General features: G+C 39.8%; 1 protein-coding gene across 3 annotated transcripts in view; it reads left to right on the top strand.

Annotated features, from left to right (window-relative positions):
* Nucleotides 1-17544, top strand: part of IARS1 (isoleucyl-tRNA synthetase 1) — a 119252-nt gene that overhangs the window by 35051 nt on the left and 66657 nt on the right. For all 3 annotated transcript variants that reach the window (XM_049896102.1, XM_049896101.1, XM_049896103.1), the window contains exons 7-12: nucleotides 1406-1553; nucleotides 3744-3831; nucleotides 4087-4147; nucleotides 10674-10769; nucleotides 16299-16421; nucleotides 16999-17090. In XM_049896102.1, coding sequence (XP_049752059.1) covers nucleotides 1406-1553; nucleotides 3744-3831; nucleotides 4087-4147; nucleotides 10674-10769; nucleotides 16299-16421; nucleotides 16999-17090 — 608 coding nt within the window. The remainder of the gene's footprint in view (nucleotides 1-1405; nucleotides 1554-3743; nucleotides 3832-4086; nucleotides 4148-10673; nucleotides 10770-16298; nucleotides 16422-16998; nucleotides 17091-17544) is intronic.

Here is a 17544-nt window from a genome sequence, read left to right as displayed (position 1 = left end):
CTGTTGTAAACATTCTAAAATTTAATCTTTTGATTAGTATACGTGGACATTTCTGTTGGTTATGTACCCAGGAGTTGAATTGCTGAGTCATAGGTATACTATGTTTAAGCTCAAGTACAGGGGTCAGCAGTCTTTTTCTGTAAAGGTCCAGATAGTAAATATCTTTGGCTTTTCAGGCCAGATGGTTTGTTTTGCAACTCTGTCAAAACCATTCTTAGCTCATAGGCTGTATAAAAACCGGTAGCAAAAAAGGTTTGACCTATGGACCTTAGTTTCCTGACCTCTCCTTTAGTAGGTCCAGGCAAATAGTTTTCCAAAGTGGTTATTACGATTTATACTCCCACTGCAGAGTTCTGATTACTTGGCATTTTCTACCTTTTTCATTTTAGCCCTTCTGATGATTGTGTATTTTTTTCTTCTAATTTTTAGTCTGACATATTTCAGACTTACAGAAAAATTGAAGAGAATTCTTGTATATCCTTCAACCAGATTCCTCTTAAATAATCAAAATTGGGAAATTAACATTGAAAATTTTATCACTAATCTATAGACCGAAGTCAACTTGACTGCAACGGGTTTGGTTTTTTTTGGTTTGGATTAATCTGTAGACGTTATTCAGAATGTATTAATTGTCCCAGTGCTCTTTATATCAAAAGAAAATCCCAGATCAGGTGTTTCAACAGTTGCTATATCTCCAACCTCCTTTAATCTGAAACAGTTTCTCAGTCTTTGTTTCATGATACTAGCATATTTGATGAGTAGAGGCCAGTAAATGTGTAGAATGTCTCTCATTTCTGGTTGGTGTGGTGTTTTGTGTGTAAATACTGGAAGTTGAAGCTTGTAGAACTCCTTTTTCTCATGGTATTTTATTTAGAATGCATTTGGTTTGTGTTGGGAAATGATCTTTTCTACTTCAGCTGTTTATTTTGAAATCCTTGATATTTTTGCGTTGAAGTCATTCTTCCTTTATTTAATGAACTTAATGCTGGTATATTATACTTGCAAGTTAATGGTGTTTCAGTATAATTCTTTTAGATACTTTTGCAAAAAGTATAACCCTTTTTTCCAAAACAGGTATTTTGTTGACCTAACTCTTCAGGGACTTAAACTATAAAATGTATTCCCCTTTCTTTTGATCTATTACTTTAGAAAGTCACCAGATATCTTAAAATGTTTCAGATTCATGACTACTAAGATGACTGTTAGAACATTTTTTAAGTATTTTTAAAAATCTGTTTAGAATTTTATACCTCGTGTTTTCTTTTTATAAACTTGGCAAAAAAGATTTTTAAAAGCTTGGAGTATTCTGAAAATTGGTTTGTTCTATTCCTCTTTAAGGTCCTTTTTCTTACATGTCTGTTCTCACAGATTTTGTAAAATAATTCTTTACCTCAATTTATTTCAGGATGTTCAAGATCCTTCAATATTTGTCACTTTCCCTTTGGAGGAAGATGAAAATGTATGTTTAGTTGCTTGGACAACCACTCCGTGGACTCTACCTAGTAACCTTGCCGTCTGTGTTAATCCCGATATACAGTATGTGAAGATTAAAGGTAGGCATGAGCCTGGGCACTTAGGATTGATGTGTATCACATACTTTCTTAAAATATGTTAAAGTTATGAAAGTATACATTTCTTTTTAGAGTAAAAATAAAAGGCTTTGGAAAGTGTTTTATCAGAAAAATAACCTCTAGAGAAGTTTTTTTCATTTCTGATTGAAAAAGTAATGCAAAAATTGGGTAGAGATGTAAAGAGTAGAAAGTACCAATTCTTTATAATTTATACTTTTGATATGCTTCATGCATCATGACCCTGTTACAGATGAAGAATTGAAAATTCTGAGATGTGGTGTCACATTGTTATTTTTGTGCCTTTCCGATATTTCCTGGAAAAGAGTTTCCAGTCTCAAATAGGCCTTTCTGTAGAGTTTTATATTTAAAAGATTAGTGCTTTATGAACATTAGTATCTTCATGTTTTGGGTAGGTTTTTTGGGGGGGAGGGTGGAGAGGAGTAGAAGGTAGGAAGCAGAAAAAGAAAAGAAAAACCGGTAGCTAATAAAAAGCTGCGTGACAAGAGTTCACTTGAATCACAATTGCTTGTGTTGGCAAGGGAAGAATATTAAGAAAAGTATGGAGAGTATTAAGGAAAAAGGGAGGGAGGAAATTCTTTATACTGTTCTTCTTTGGAAATATGTAGAACGAAGAGTTGGTTCTCAGTGGTCTCTGCTGGGAAGGGGAACTGTTATCCATGTGGGGGCCTGGGTCTCAGTTTTTGCAGCTGCTTCTCCAGGGCAGGGACAATCCAGTCTTCTCAAGGTCCCCTTGTAGTACAGCGGTCATCCTGTAGCAAGCCTGACTGCCATGGGAGCTACCTGACTGAGATTTCAAGTACCCTTTTCCTCTGCCTGCGTATTATTCTTGTGCTTAACAGACCATGTGTCTTGAGTTCCATTCAGAAATGTAGACTCTACTTATAAGAAAGTTACTGTAAAGGCAGAGCTCAGTGAGTAGCAGCTTTATTATAAGCAGTTTTTCAATGAATTCTGCAAGCCTTTGCAATGATTCATAGATTCTTATTTTTCTTATAGCAAACTGAATATATGACTTGTCCTTAGTTGCCATCAAGTCGGCTCCGACTTATGGCAACCTCGCGTGAAGAGCAGAGCTGCTCCGTAGAATTTTCAAGGCTGTAACCTTGTGGAAGCAGATCACCTGGCCTGTCTTCCAAGGCCCCTCTGGGTGTGTTTATACTGCCACCTTTTTTGCTAATAGTCAAGTGTTTAACCATTTGCGCCACCTAGGGACTCCTATACCTTTTAGGTTGGAGTGTAAATTGGCTAACCTAGGTTTCAGTCGGACAGTTGTCACTGTCTATTAAACTTTAAATGGTTGTTTGCTCCAGCTTTCCTACTCCTAGGATAGTATTCTCCAAAAATACTTCCAATGAGGGTACAAAGATACACACAAGGATATTCAATGTTCATAGTAGTGAAAATTTGAACCAAGTATTTTCCTTAAAAATAACGTGTACCTCTATAAAATGAGATACTATAGAGCTGTTTTAAAGAGTGAGAAAGATCTATATGTGCTAACATATGGAAAGATGTCTACATATATTAAATGAAAACAAGTTACAAAATACCTAGAATATTATTCCATGATTGTTTTTTTAAAAAAACTTACATATTTATATATATGTAAGTATTTGCATAGAAAAATACCTGGATGAGTAGACAACCAAATGATCATATCTGGGGCAGGGGAGAATTATAGGGGACTTTTCCTTTGTGGGTGGAAACCCTGGTGGCATAGTGGTTAAGTGCTGTGGCTGCTAACCAAAGGGTCAGCAGTTCAGATCCACCAGGTGCTCCTTGGAAACTCTATGCGGCAGTTCTGCTCTGTCCTATAGGGTCACTATGAGTCAGAATCGACTCAATGGCAGGGGGTGGTGGTGGTGGGTTTCCTTTGTGAGCTAAATGATTTTTACGAACTGGAAGGAAAAAAATAAAAGATTGATTTATTTAAAATAAATATAGGTGCAATTAATAACCAGTGAGCTGCCTGAACGTGTTTGATGTTTTTTATGTTTTCATGCCTGGAAAGCAGTGTACCATAGTGTTCTTTGCAGTGTTCCTTTATGAGTACTGTGCCCACTCGAGGAGAAGAAAGTATGCCTGAGGTGTATTTTCAGAGTAATCAAAAGTCTGAATTTTACTGAAGTCCACCTTTTCCCTTGCTCATAGATATTGTCAGAGAAAAATTGTTCATTTTAATGGAAGCCAGATTATCAGCCCTCTATAAAGCGGAGAATGACTATGAGATCCTTGAAAGGTGAATACACAACTTTGCTGATATATGTGTGTGTGTTTAGCTTTAAAAATAGTTAAAAGCTATGTTACCCAACAGTTATATTATTCAGGTTTAATTTGTGAGCACTGAGTTGTTCTAATACTGAAACATTCATATGTCAGCGTTAGTGACAAAACAGCAAGCAGACCAGAGAGGGGTGGTGGCAACTTGATGTGGCTGCAGCCGAGTTTGTTTGATGGTGTTAATTTAACTGCGAGTTGGCCTTTCTTTTCTTAGATTTCCTGGTGCCCATCTCAAAGGCAAGAAGTACAGGCCACTGTTTGACTACTTTGTGAAGGTGAGCTCAGGGATTTTGTCCTCAGTGGTTTCTCACAACCCATGGTTTGATAAATGACGTGATGTGATGAGTATTTATATTTCTCAATGGTTATATTGTATGAATGTGCCTGAATCCAAAAGCCTGTTTAAGCTTTTTTTTTTTTAATTATACTTTAGATGAAGGCTTACAGAGCAAACTAGTTTCTCACTAAACAATTAATACACATATTGTTTTGTGACATTGGTTGCCAACCCCACAACATGTCAACACTGTCCCTTCTCTACCTTGGGTTCCCCATTACCAGCTTTGCTGTCCCCTCCTGCCTTCTCGTCCTGGCCCCTGCAATTTAAGTATTAATGAAATTAAATTCTGGTTTGTTTTGCATAAGGAATCCTTTTACATTTGATAAGATTTATGTGCGTTTATTTTTATTGTTAATGGTCTGCATATTGCCCAGGAAATTTATCGCGATTTTTTTATTTATTTAAATTAAAATAATGTTCAGAATAAAACGTGCATAAAGCTAAATGGAGTTCATTTAAGGGAAGATGATGAAGTAGGTGTTTAAATCTAGGTACCACAACAAAGCTCATACAATACATTTAACCCCCTACTTTTCTTAACAGTTATAAAGCAGTTTTATGTAGTTTTCTTTTCTGACAGTAGAGAATCCACAGCTAGAGTTAACAGCTGTTCTCCCACCCCCCTTCTCCTTCATACAAAAAATAAAAAAAGAACAAGGTCAAGCAGGAATTTCTCATTGGTCCCTTCTTACAAGTCTAAGGGGTAGATAATGAGCAACACCCTCATATACATCCTATGGGGATATTCAACTGGACAATTTTCCTAACATTAGAAGGTGAAATCTTAAGATCATAGCCTAATATAAAACACTTGCTTACCTTTCTGGTGTTCTTGTTTCATGTGGGACCGGAATTTGGTTAATGCAGATGAGCTCTGACAGTTGGATTCTGTCCAGGTGCCTCACATCTGTCTCTTCCTTTTGTGTACCTTGAGTACTTTTCCATTTTTCTTACCTGGAATATTACAGTAATCTCTGAATTAATGGTCTCATTCTTCCTCCTTCCATACTGCTGCCAGATGGATTCCCTTCCACCTTGACCTGACCCAGTCGCCTCCCATGACCCTTAGTCATTTGCCACGTCAGTGCATCCAGGGTACGTCCCTCACCTGGCCTTTTCCACCTGGGCACACAACAGACCTGCTTCCTGGCCATACCTCTTGATGTTGTTTTAAACATATCCTGTGCTCCACTCAAACTGGTCTTTTCTTTCCTGCATCCTTGCCTTTGTTTTCATTATCTTTTCCTCCTGTTTAAAAAGTCCCTGGCCTTTCTTTAATGTCCTATCTGCTGGAGTTCAACTTACCCTTCGAGTCTGAACTCATATGCTATCTGAAAGAAACACTTTCTGAAATGCCTCTTTAGTTTTTCCCTCTGAAAAATGTCCTTACTGCATTCCTCCTTGTACATCTTAACATTTTTTGTTTTATGTTGTCTTTGCATTTCTGTGTCCTTACCCTCTTCTACTAGATCAGTGACTCTTTTTTTTTTATGTGGGGGGAATTCTTTTTTTTGTTGTTAATTGTGCTTTAGGTGAAAGTTTACAGTTCAAGTTAATTTCTCTTACAGAAATTTATACACATGTTTTGTGACATTAGTTGCAATCCCCAAAATGTGACAGCACACTCCACCTTTCCACCCTGGGTACCCTGTGTCCATTTGACCAGTTCCTGTCCCTTCCTGCCTTCTCATCCTGCCACTGGACAGGAGCTGCCCATTAGGTCTCACATATCTGATTGCACTGAGAAGCACACTCCTCATGTGCATTGTTTTTTGTTTTATAGTCCTGTCTAATCTTTGTCTGAAGAGTGGGCTTCGGGAATTGTTTCAGTTCTGGGTTAACAGTGTCCAGTGGCCATAGTTTTGGGGGTTCCTTCAGTCTCTGTCAGACCATCAAGCCTGGTCTTTTTACACGAATTTGAGTCCTGCTCCAGACTTTTCTCCTGCTCCATCAGGGACTTTCTGTTGTGGTCCCTGTCAGGGCAGTCGTTGATGGTACCGGGCACCATCTAGTTCTGGTCTCAGGCTGGTGGAGTCTCAGGTTCATGTGGTCCTTTAGTGTCTTGGCCCTTGGTTTTCCTAGTGTCTTTGGTTTTTTTCATTCTATTTTGCTCCAAGTGGGATGGGACCAATTGATGCATCTTAGATGGTCACTCACAAGCTTTTAAGACCCCAGATGCCACTCAGCAAAGTGGGATGCAGAAAATTTTCTTAATAAACTTTGTTATGCCAGTTGACCTAGATGTCCCCCAAAACTATGGTCCCCGGGTCCCAGCCTCAGCTATTCTGTCCCTCAAAGTGATTGGGTATGCCCGGAAACTCTTGCATTTGTCCAGCTGTGCTGACTTCCCCTGTGTTGTGTGTGGTCCTTCCCTTCACTGAAGCTGATCCTTGACTACTGTCTAGTGAATTTCCCTCTCCCTCCCTCTCCACCCTCATAACCATCAAAGAATACTTTTTTCTGTGTTTGAACCTTTTCTTGAGTTCTTAATTATAGTGATCTCATACAATATTTGTCCTTTTGTGATGTGACTAATTTCACTCAGAATAATGCACTCCAGATTTATCCATGTTGTGAGATGTTTCACGGATTCATCATTGTTCATTATCGTTGGGTAGTATTCCATTGTGTGTATGTACCATAATTTGTTTATCCATTTGTCTGTTGATGGGCACCTACATTGTTTGCATCTTTTTGGTATTGTGAACAATGCTGCAGTGAACATGGGTGTGCATATGTCTGTGTGTGTCACGGCTCTTATTTCTTTAGGATATATTGCTTGGAGTGGGATTCCTGGATCCTATGGTATTTCTGTTCCTAAGAAACACCAAATTGTTTTCCAAAGTGGTTGTACCATTTTACATTCCCACCAGCAGAGCATAAGTGTTCCAATCTCTCTATAGCCTCTCCAACATTTATTACTTTGTGGTTTTTGGACTAATGCTAGCCTCTCGTTGGGGTGAAATGGTTTCTCATTGTAGTTTTGATTTGCATGTCTCTAATGGCTAATGATCACTAGCATTTCCTCATGTGTCTGTTAGGTGTCTGAATGTCTTCTTTGTGAAGTGTCTGTTCATATCCTTTGCCCATTTTTTAATTGGGTTATTTGTCTTTTTGTTGTTGAGGTATTGCAGTATCTGTCGATTTTAGAGATTGGACCATTATCGGATATGTTATAGCCAAAAATGTTTTCCCAGTCTGTAGGTTCTCTTTTTACTCTTTTGGTGAAGTTTTTGATGAGCGTGTTTGATTTTTAGGAGCTGCATGTTATCTAGTTTCTCTTCTGGTGTTTGTGCCTTGTTAGATATGGTTTATATACTATTTATGCCATGTGTTAGGGCTTCTAGTGTTGTCCCTGTTTTTTCTTCCATGATCTTTATTGTTTTAGATTTTATATTTAGGTCTTTGATTGATTTTGAGTTAGCTCTTGTGTCTTTTGTGTGGTACGGCTTCTGTTTCTTTTTTTTGCAAATAGATATCCAGTTATGCCAGCACCATTTGTTAAACAGATTGTCTTTTCCCCATTTACTTTGGGCCTTCGTCAAATATCAGCTGCTCATATGTGGATGGATTTATGTCTGTATTCTCAGTTCTGTTCCATTGGTCTATGTATCTGTTGTTGTACCAGTACCAGGCTGTTTTGACTGCTGCGGCAATATAATAGGTCCTAAAATCAGGTAGTGAGGCCTCCCACTTTGCTCTTCTTCTTCATTAATGCTTTACTTATCTGGGGCCTCTTCCCTTTCCGTATAAATTTGGTGATTTGTTTCTCTGTCTCATTAAAAAAGATCGTTGGAATTTAGATCCAGATTTCATTGTACCTGTAGATCACTTTGGGTAGAACTGATGTTTTCACAATGTTGAGTCTTCCTCTCCATGAGCAAGGGATGTTTTTTGACTTCTGTAGATCTCTCTTGATTTCCTACGGTAGCATTTTGTAGTTTTTTTTTTTTTTTTTGTATAAGTCATTTACATCTCTGCTTAGATTGATTCCTGGGTACTTTATCTTCTTGGGGGCTATTGTAAATGGTATTGATTTGGTGAATTCCTTTTCGAAGTTTTCTTTGTTAGTGTAGAGGAATCTAACTGATTTTTGTATGTTTATCTTTTATCCTGATACTTTGCTGAAGTCTTCTATTAGCTCCAGTAGTTTTCTTGTGGATTCTTTGAGGTTTTCTGTGTGTAAGATTAAATGATTTATGAATAGGGATACTTTTATTTCTTCCTTACCAATTTGGATGCCCTTTATTTCTTTTTCTTGCCTTATTGTTCTGGCTAGGACCTCCAGCACAATGTTGAATAAAACCAAAAAAACCAAACCCACTGCCGTCGAGTCGATTCCGACTCATCGCAACCCTATAGAACAGAGTAGAACTGCCCCGTAGAGTTTCCAAGGAGCTTCTGGCGGATTTGAACTGCAGACCTTTTGGTTAGCAGCGGTAGCACTTAACCACTACACCACCAGGGTTTCCAGTGTTGAATAAGAGTGATGATAAAGAGCATCCTTTTCTGGTTCCCATCCTCAAGGGAAATGCTTTCAGTCTCTCTGTTTAGAATGGTGTTGGCTATTGACTTGTATAAATGCCCTTTATTATGTTAAGGAATTGCTCTTATATTCAGATCAGTGATTCTTAACCTTTCTGAGTAGCAGACCCTTTTTGAGAAGCTGAGGAAAGTTCCTTTCAGAAAAATATGCAGGGACATATATTCACTCCAGTCCTGGGTTCAGAGTTCCTGCACTACCTATAAGCTTTGGGTTAAGTCAGAGGTCTTTCTGGAATATGCATTCAGTACATATTGAATGGAATCCTGGTGGCGCAGTGGCTAAAGTGCTTGGCTGCTAACCAAAAGGCCAGTGATTTGAACCCATCAGCTTCTCCGTGGAATAAAGATGTGGCAATCTGCTTTCATAAAGATTTACAGCTTTGGAAACCCTATGGGGTAATTCTGCTCTGTCCTGTGGGGTCATTATGTGTCAAAATTGACTCCACAGAAACGGATTTTGGTTTTTTACATATTGAATTAAACTGAATAACACCTACCTGTCTATTAAATTAGCTTCCTGAAATATCTAGGACTTTCAGTGTGTTTTAAACAGGTATTAAATTTTTTTTCGATTTATGACAAAATCGTCTGGATACTTTAAAATATGTCTATTCTGGAATATTGATAATGTGAAAGCTGTGGTACTGTGGTGCTCTTTGTGAGCACAGCAACACTGCAGCTCTTTGTGGATAATGGTTTACGTGGCCTGTTAGGCAGCTCAGACTTGGTGCCTGTAGAATCAGGAACCTGGACTCTGGGAGACTGACAGTGCAATACAGGTTTTCTTTTGTCTAGAATCAGAACATGTAAGGCACCTTTGGGTTCCCTGAGTGTACATAGGATTCTAAGAACTCACATGATCTGTCTCCATGTTTAAATTATTGAAGACGCACATTTTAGCACCTATCATGCCACACCCAAAATATTTCAAGGTGACTTGGGTTATATCAATAAAAATTCATGGTTGTTATTCAAGTTTAGTGTTAAGTTCCAAGAAAGCAAAGAGCTATGATGTCTCTGAAAATAACATTGGAGGACCTGGAGCCAGAAGGATTTGCTTCAGGTTGCTGGCTTCATTGTTGTTGGTGGTATGATTTGGGCAAGCCATTTAATCCTAGCTCTGAGTTTGTTTCTCTGTGAAGTGCAGACAGAGCCAGGGAGTTTTTAAAACATGGTAATACTAATACTTTTTTCAGAAGATTATAGGAATTAAATTTGAAAATCATTTGTGAAAGTATTTTCTTTAGAGGCAGAGAGGTAGAAAAGCAAAGAGCCACCTTGGTGGAAACAAAGGGTATGTTGGAAGAAATATTAAGACAAACAGGTAGAAAAACTAGGTCTGTGGCGTTATATGTGTTAATCTGGCATTATTGTTTTTGCAAAGAAAATCAAATTGAAAACATGTCCCCTCAATTTAGTGGGTAGAATACCTGTAAATTAGACATGTAACTCTTGGCTCTTCCATCCTGTTTCTTTCAAGGTTTGGCTTTTATGACTGAATAAATGGAGCCAGGCTGAAAGGAAAAGGAGCAGCCAAGCATGTGCAGTGATGCCGAGTATCCCAGGAAGTGGCTGTTTAGGGAGCACATGTGCTGACCTGCATGCTGATGGGTGTGTGGGGTGTGAGGAGAACTAATGGAAAAGCCATTTGTGGCTAAGAAAGTTAGAAAATTTTATTTGCAAGTCTTCAGATAATTGTTTCATTTGTAAGTGTTAGGAATCATTTTTCATATTTTATAGGATTAGATTTATCAAAATAGCATATTTCTTCTCGACCTGAATTCATCTATCTTTTGTTTCTAAAAATAATTTTACATGTTAAAAGTGTTCTCAAGTTTTTACCAAAAACTATTACAAAATAATATTGTGGTACAGTAGTGTTTCATCCTTTAAATTTGCTAACCTTTCTCTTCCAGCATAAAGAGAACGGTGCTTTTACTGTGCTTGTCGACAACTACGTGAGAGAGGACGAAGGCACTGGGGTTGTACACCAGGCTCCTTACTTTGGTGCTGTAAGTAGTATAAAACTTGCAAACGTATTTGTGAGAAGTAAATTTCAGAGGCCACTTTTTGTGGGATGGTGAGCCATGGTATAGTTGTGCTTCTTGCTCTCCTTTGGACCATGGGGTCTGCCTCTTTCCTAGCTTACTGCCTCCGAAGACTGCTTATGAAACTTGCAGCTGCCTTGCTGGGATTCCTTTTTTAACCCTCAGCTAACTTTGGAAAATTGTGGGTAAACCCAGAGCACTTGATAGAGTGTTTAGTCTTTCTAAAAAAAGCCAAGGTGTCTGCTTTTTTTATTCATAATTTATATACAATAAACTTTTCTCATTTTGGCATACAGTTGTAAGAGTTTTGCCAAATGCAGAGTGGAGCAGTCACCATGACAATCAGAACACACAGTAGTTCCATCCCCTCTGCTGTGTTCTTGACTAAATGCTATATGCAGTTTCCTGAAGTTGGTCAGAAAGGAGAATGTGATCTCTCTACTCAGAACTATACTATATGGTTGATTTTACATTTTTGCCTTGAAAACTTGTTCTAGAAATGTATGCCTTTTAATATAATTTGGATGTGAGTAACAGCACAAGAGCACAGGGACTAAGGGCACACATTTGTTGAAAACCAGACCTCAATTTAAACCCTGCCCTGCCACTGACTGGCAGTTGCTGGCAGGTCCCTTAGCTGGTCTGAACCTCATTTTCCTCCTCTGTGAATGGGTTAGTAATACATGCCTGTCTGGATTATTGTGAGGTTTAGATGGAATCCTCTGTACCAGGCATTTAGCACAGGGCCTGCTGGGACCTATAGACTCCCTTCTCTGGACTTGACCACATGTTGCTGAGAGGGCTTAAAGCTTTGTCCTAAGAGGCAGTGAAGCTCTTCTGTCCCTATTCGTCATTTCACTTTCCTGTTTCATCTCTGCAGGGATTTTTAATATAGAAAATTTCAGATATACGCGGGAGAGACAGTATTACAATATAAGGATTTATTCACATCAGCTGGCTTCATTGGGAATCTTGTCTTCTCCTCCCTCTTTTATTCTCTTTTATTTTGGCTAGAGGATATTAAAGCCTAACCCTCAACACCTTGTCTTTCATCTGTAAATACTTGCTCTGCCTCTCTGAGTAATAAGGACTTTTTAGTACAGCCACCATGTCATGTTGTTGTTATACCTAATAAAATGAGCTGTGGCTTACTGTTACCTAGGACCTGATCCATATTCAGATTTGATGGAAGCATTTTGTAATACTGCTTACAGATTTTTAGGAACTAGTCCTAAAAATTGATTTTGAGGAACTAGTTATTCATAATAACTTTAGGATCAATTGGCATGGCTAATCCACTAGTAGATAATAAAAAAATAAATTCTTGGCTTTGAATTGTATTTTAGTGTTTCCTCTTTGAATACGGGTATTTGTCATTAATACCTCATATCTGTGTTGAGTGCCACATGGGCTAATCTTATAGAAGATCAAATGTTTAAACTATAGCCCTAAATTAGCCCTATGTGGCAAACATTCCCGAGAGGGCTCCCACTGCCTGTATCTTGGTTTGGCAACAAGTGGCAACGTGTGAGATCTGTAGATACTGTGCACAGGTACATCACCAGAGTAAATAGCCCCTGTTGTGTGTTCTGGGCTGGATTCAGGAATCTTGCTCTTCACTAGCTGAAGTGGGGAGAGCTTTCTCTACAATTATATGGTTCAAATCGCTGTGCTTTTTTGGCCTTTCCTCTTTGTTGCGTGGGTGTTTTTCTGGCTCACCTTTCAGGGCCGGAAACCGTGATGGCGTAGTGGTTAAGTGCTGTGGCTGCTAACCGAGAGGTTGGTAGTTCGAATCTGCCAGGTGCTCCTTGGAAACTCTATTGGGCAGTTCTACTCTGTCCTAAAGGGTCGGTATGAGCCAGAATCGACTCGACAGCAGTGGGTTTGGTTGGTTTCAGGGCTAGGGCGTTCCTGTACTTGTCGACAGCATGCCTGTCTGTCACGTCACGCTGTGCAGCCTGTCAGCACCATGAGAACGGGCCACAGATCCAGGTAGACACACATCAGGTCTTCAGCTTGTCTTTGCGTCAAATCAGAGTGTGATTCTGCTTTAACCTGAGGCAGTCCTTTTTAAGTTTGGTCCGCACAGCTCAGTGGTGAAGACCTTGGCCTCCACAGCCAAGCTGGTTGGTTTTGAACCCTAGTGTTGCCACTTCATAGCTGAACTACTTGACTTCTCTGTGCCTCAGCTTCCTCCTGTAAAGTAGGAAAAATTGCTGGTTTGTGTGAGGGCAGCGTGTGGTGAAAACCTAGTCTGCCTGCCTGCCTTCCTCACAGAATCATTGTGAAGATGAGCTTTGGTTTGGTTTTTGCAAACTCTCTAAGCTTGTGTTTATCTGTAAATGACTTAATTTTGCCTTCGTATTTGAGAGAGAGCTTTGCTGGATATATGGTTCTTGGCTGGCAGTTTTTCTCCTTCAGTGTTCTGTATATGTCATCCCATTGCCTTCTTGCTGGCATGGTTTATGCCAAGTAGTCCAAACGTACTCTTATTGATTCCCCTTTGTAGGGGACTTTTCGTTTATCCCTGGCTGCTTTTAAAATTTTCTCTTTATCTTTGATTTTGGCAAGTTTGATGATAATATGTCTTGGTGATTTTCTTTTGGGACCTACCTTGTATGGGGTTTGATGAATATATTGGATAGATATCCTTTCATCTTTCACAATGTCAGGGAACTTTTCTGCCAACAAATCTTCAACAATTCTCCCTGTATTTTCTGTTATCCCTCCCTGTTCTAGAATTCCAATCACACGCAAGTTATTTTTCTTGATAGAGTCCCACGCGATTCTTAGGGTTTCTTCATTTTTTTTTAATTTATCTGATTTTTCTTCAAATATATTGGTGCCAAGTGCCTTATCCTCCATTTCCCCAATTCTACATTCCAGTTGCTCGATTCTGCTACTCTGACTTCCTATTGAGTTGTCTAATTCTGTAATTTTATTGTTAATCTTTTGAATTTCTGAATGGTGTCTTCTTTATGGATTCTTGAAGCTTATTAAATTTTTCATTATGTTCTTGAATAATCTTTTTAATTCATCTGCTTTATCTGTGCGTTCCTTGGCTTTTTCTGTACATTGCCTGATTTCATTTCTGATGTCATCCCTGATGTCTGGAAGCATTCTGTATGTTAATCTTTTGTATTCTACATATGGCAATTCCAGGAATATATCTTCATCCAGGAAAGATCTTGATTCTGTTTTGGGGAGTTGTAGAAGCAATCATGGTCTGCTTCTTTATGTGATTTGATATCGACTGCTGTCTCCAAGCTATCTATAAGTTATTGTAATAATTTATTTTATATTTGCTCACTGAGTCTTGTTTTGTTTTGTTTCAGTATACCCAGATAGGCTACTGGAGTGTGGTAACTTGATTATTGGAGCCTTCGAAGCACTAATGTCCTGTTACCAGATAGTTAGACCTATTACCAGGTATTTGAGCCTATGAGCCCATTCACTATTCTTGAATAGAATCAGCTCAGGTGCCCTGATAGTCAGTCACCTAGTGTGTGGTGTAGGCTCTCGCCTGCTATCTTAGAGGAGTAGTGGGGATGGTTGTATGCACTGGTTTCTGGTAGCAGCAGGGGGTCACACTCTGAAGAAGCCAAGGGGCTGACAGCCTTTCCTCCGAGTGTCAGTGAGGAAGGAGCGCCTTCATTCTCTAGGGTTCCCTGGTGGGTGGGCTCTGCAGCTGTACCTTAGGCACCTAATGCTTATACCTGTAAAGACGGGTAGGCATCACTATCCTCAGACCCCTTTCGCGGTTGGCTAGGTGGTGTGGATGGAGCCTCAGCTCTCAGGTCCCTGCTGTGGGTAGGTGAGAGCTCTGGTTAATAGGTAGAGCAGTATCAGAACTCCAAAACCACCCTCTCCACCGCTCAGCTGAAATAATTATAGTCCGACCTCTAACACATTTCTCTTTGCATTATAATAACCACCTGGTTCCATGTAGGGGTGAAAGTAGAAGTCTGTAGATCTCTTATGCCTGAACTGGAGCTGCTTCTGCTCTGATATTCCAGTTTAGGGGAGTCAAGAAAGTATATTGCCCCCCTGTTTTTAATTTGCAACTTCTCCCAGGCCAGGAGAATGGGTCAGAAAAAGCACAGGACTTCAATCTCAGGCCCAGGGAATTCAAATGTTAATGAAGCCGGCTGGGGCAGGGAGGAGAGGGATCAGATAGATAGGAGAGAGTAGACAAAATCACTTATCTTGTGTCGAGAGTGCTGTTTTATCTTAGATTCCAGAGGTGTGTGTAGCCTGTGTGCACTGACTGGGTCCCCACTAGATTGCCGCAGGGGGTTAGGGCTGCATCCTGTGCTTGCCCTGTCTCAGGAAACCACAATCAGCCCCACTGCACTCGCACCAGAGAACAGGACCAAGGTTTCAGAGCTCTGTCACTGCGTGGGGTCGGCAACTAGTCACTGCTTCTACGTGGTCTCTCACTCCCCTGACACTCAGGTTGGTGTGTAGCCTGTGTGTGCTGGCTGGGTCTTTGCCGAGATTGCCCTGGGGGTTAGGGCTGCGTCCCATCCTTGTGGTGTCTCAGGAAACCACCATCAGCCCCACCACACTTGCGCCAAAGAACAGGACCAAGGAATCAGAGCTGGGGCGCTGTGCGGGTTCAGCAACTAGTTACTGCTTCTGCGCGGTCTCTCGCTCCGTTGTCACTCGGGTCAATTCCTTTGTTCTGTGTTTGACAGTCAGGGTTCGTAGATTGTCATATATGTCATTGATTCACTTGTTTTTTCAGGTCTTTGTTGCAAGAGGGTTCAGCAGAAGCTTCTGCCTAGTCAGCCATCTTGGCCCCGCCTCTGTTGTGAAGATTAGATGAGTTTATGTAGTAAAGCACTTAGAGCAGTGTCTGACGTACAGGGTTTTACAGGTGTTCACTCTGATTGTTGTCATTGATAACACTGTTCAAATGTGTTTCTGAAACATTGTGGTGGAACCTTGGATAAGCAATACTACCTAGGCCCCAGTTTACTTATATGTAAAGGAAATACCATATTTAGGTGAGTTTTGGCCGTCCTTGGAGTGTTGCTTGACAGGATGCAAGCCCACGTGTACATCAAGCATCATGTGCCACTAAACAGGCAATACATTACACCTGTATGCATGTCTGTTTTTCAGTCGTGCGTATATGCTGCTGTTAAAATTCACATTTGATTTAGTTTTAAAACATTCACATGTATTATCTATTTGCTCATTAATAGAAACTAAAAAAAATGTATGTAAGTACTATATATCTGAAATAATGGCTGAGAGGAGTGGAATAGATGATCTAATTGCCTTTCCTGTAAGGCTCTGCAATGTTCTGATCCCTGGGTTAAGTTCAGTTAGGAGGGTGAGTGACGCTCATGTCAGAATATTGGAAAATTCTCTTGTGTATCTGCCACCTCATATTCTTCTCTGCACCACCACCCCCACCCCTTCTGCACATTCATACTTAAACTGTTTTGTTCTTCCCTCCCTCCACCACTTCCCTTTTTTCTCCAGGATGACTATAGGGTCTGTGTGGACTTCAACATTATTCAGAAAGACTCACCCCCTGTTTGCCCTGTTGATGCTTCAGGCTGTTTCACAGCAGAAGTGACAGATTTCACGGGACAGTATGTGAAGGTCTGTAATCGATATGACACAGAAAGGTGTGAGTTTGATCACACTTCTTTCATTAACTAGTTTCCAATAAAGTAGTTTCTGTCTCTGGGATTTCTCAAATTTTTTTCCATTAAGGTGCCTTGGAAGAAAGGCTTGGTGATCTTTAAAAAAAAAAAAGAAAAAATCAGCCATTTGAAACCCTGTGGAGCACAGTCCTACTGTGACATACCCAGGGTTACCATGAGTCAGGATTAACTTGACAGCATCTTGTTTGGTACTGTCAGAGGAAGCACGATGCAGCTTCAGGGGTAGGAGTTGGAGAAACCAGGCCCTTGTTTGTTTCTCTCATGAAGCCACTTTGTGACCTTAGAGGTAGTCATTGCTGATTGGAAAAAACTTCACTGCCTTAAATGTTACAGAATGTGCTTTAAAACTACTTAAAGTTTTACAGTGGTTTAAAAAAGTGTTGTTAAATAATATGTTGTTTTTGTTTTTTGTTTATAGTGAAGGTTAACAGAATATCATATTTTAGTAATATATTTAATCATACTGTGCCAGTATTGTAGGGTATTTTAATGGCTAAATTTATTTTTAACAGGATGCTGACAAACATATCATCAGGACCCTGAAGGAACAAGGCCGCCTTCTTGTTGCCAGCACCTTCACTCATAGCTACCCTTTCTGCTGGAGGTGAGCAGAGACTGCTGTTGCTAGAGCATCGTGTTTGTGGACACACATATTCTCTGTGCTTGTGCCATCCTGTTTGTGCTTCCCAACTCCTTTGTATCCTTTGGAGTCACTGTTTGGAAACTGCCTTCTTTTTCCTTTTTGAGGAAGGATTTTATGAATGCGCTAACATCTCATGTCTCTCCACAGGAATTGTATGAGGAAAATAGATATACACATACATTTTGTATTGGGTCTGTTGTTTAGGGTGAGAAACATAAAATTTTGTAATGGAGTTTAATAAGAAATATGATTTGTTTTAATACAAAACCGTGCCAGAAAGATGTGGCTGAGAAGGAACTGTTCAGTGGCGTCCCACTGGCCCTCCTATTCTCTTCGGTGCTACAGTTGGCAGCGTTTCTTAGACAACTGTCACACACCAGTAGAACTATGTTTTACTTTCTCAAAAAACCCGTTA

Source organism: Elephas maximus, chromosome 9, assembly GCF_024166365.1.
Source record: "Elephas maximus indicus isolate mEleMax1 chromosome 9, mEleMax1 primary haplotype, whole genome shotgun sequence".
Classification (NCBI taxonomy): domain Eukaryota; kingdom Metazoa; phylum Chordata; class Mammalia; order Proboscidea; family Elephantidae; genus Elephas; species Elephas maximus.
Note: the sequence above shows the minus strand (reverse complement) of the source record. Positions and strands in the feature narration are given on the sequence as shown.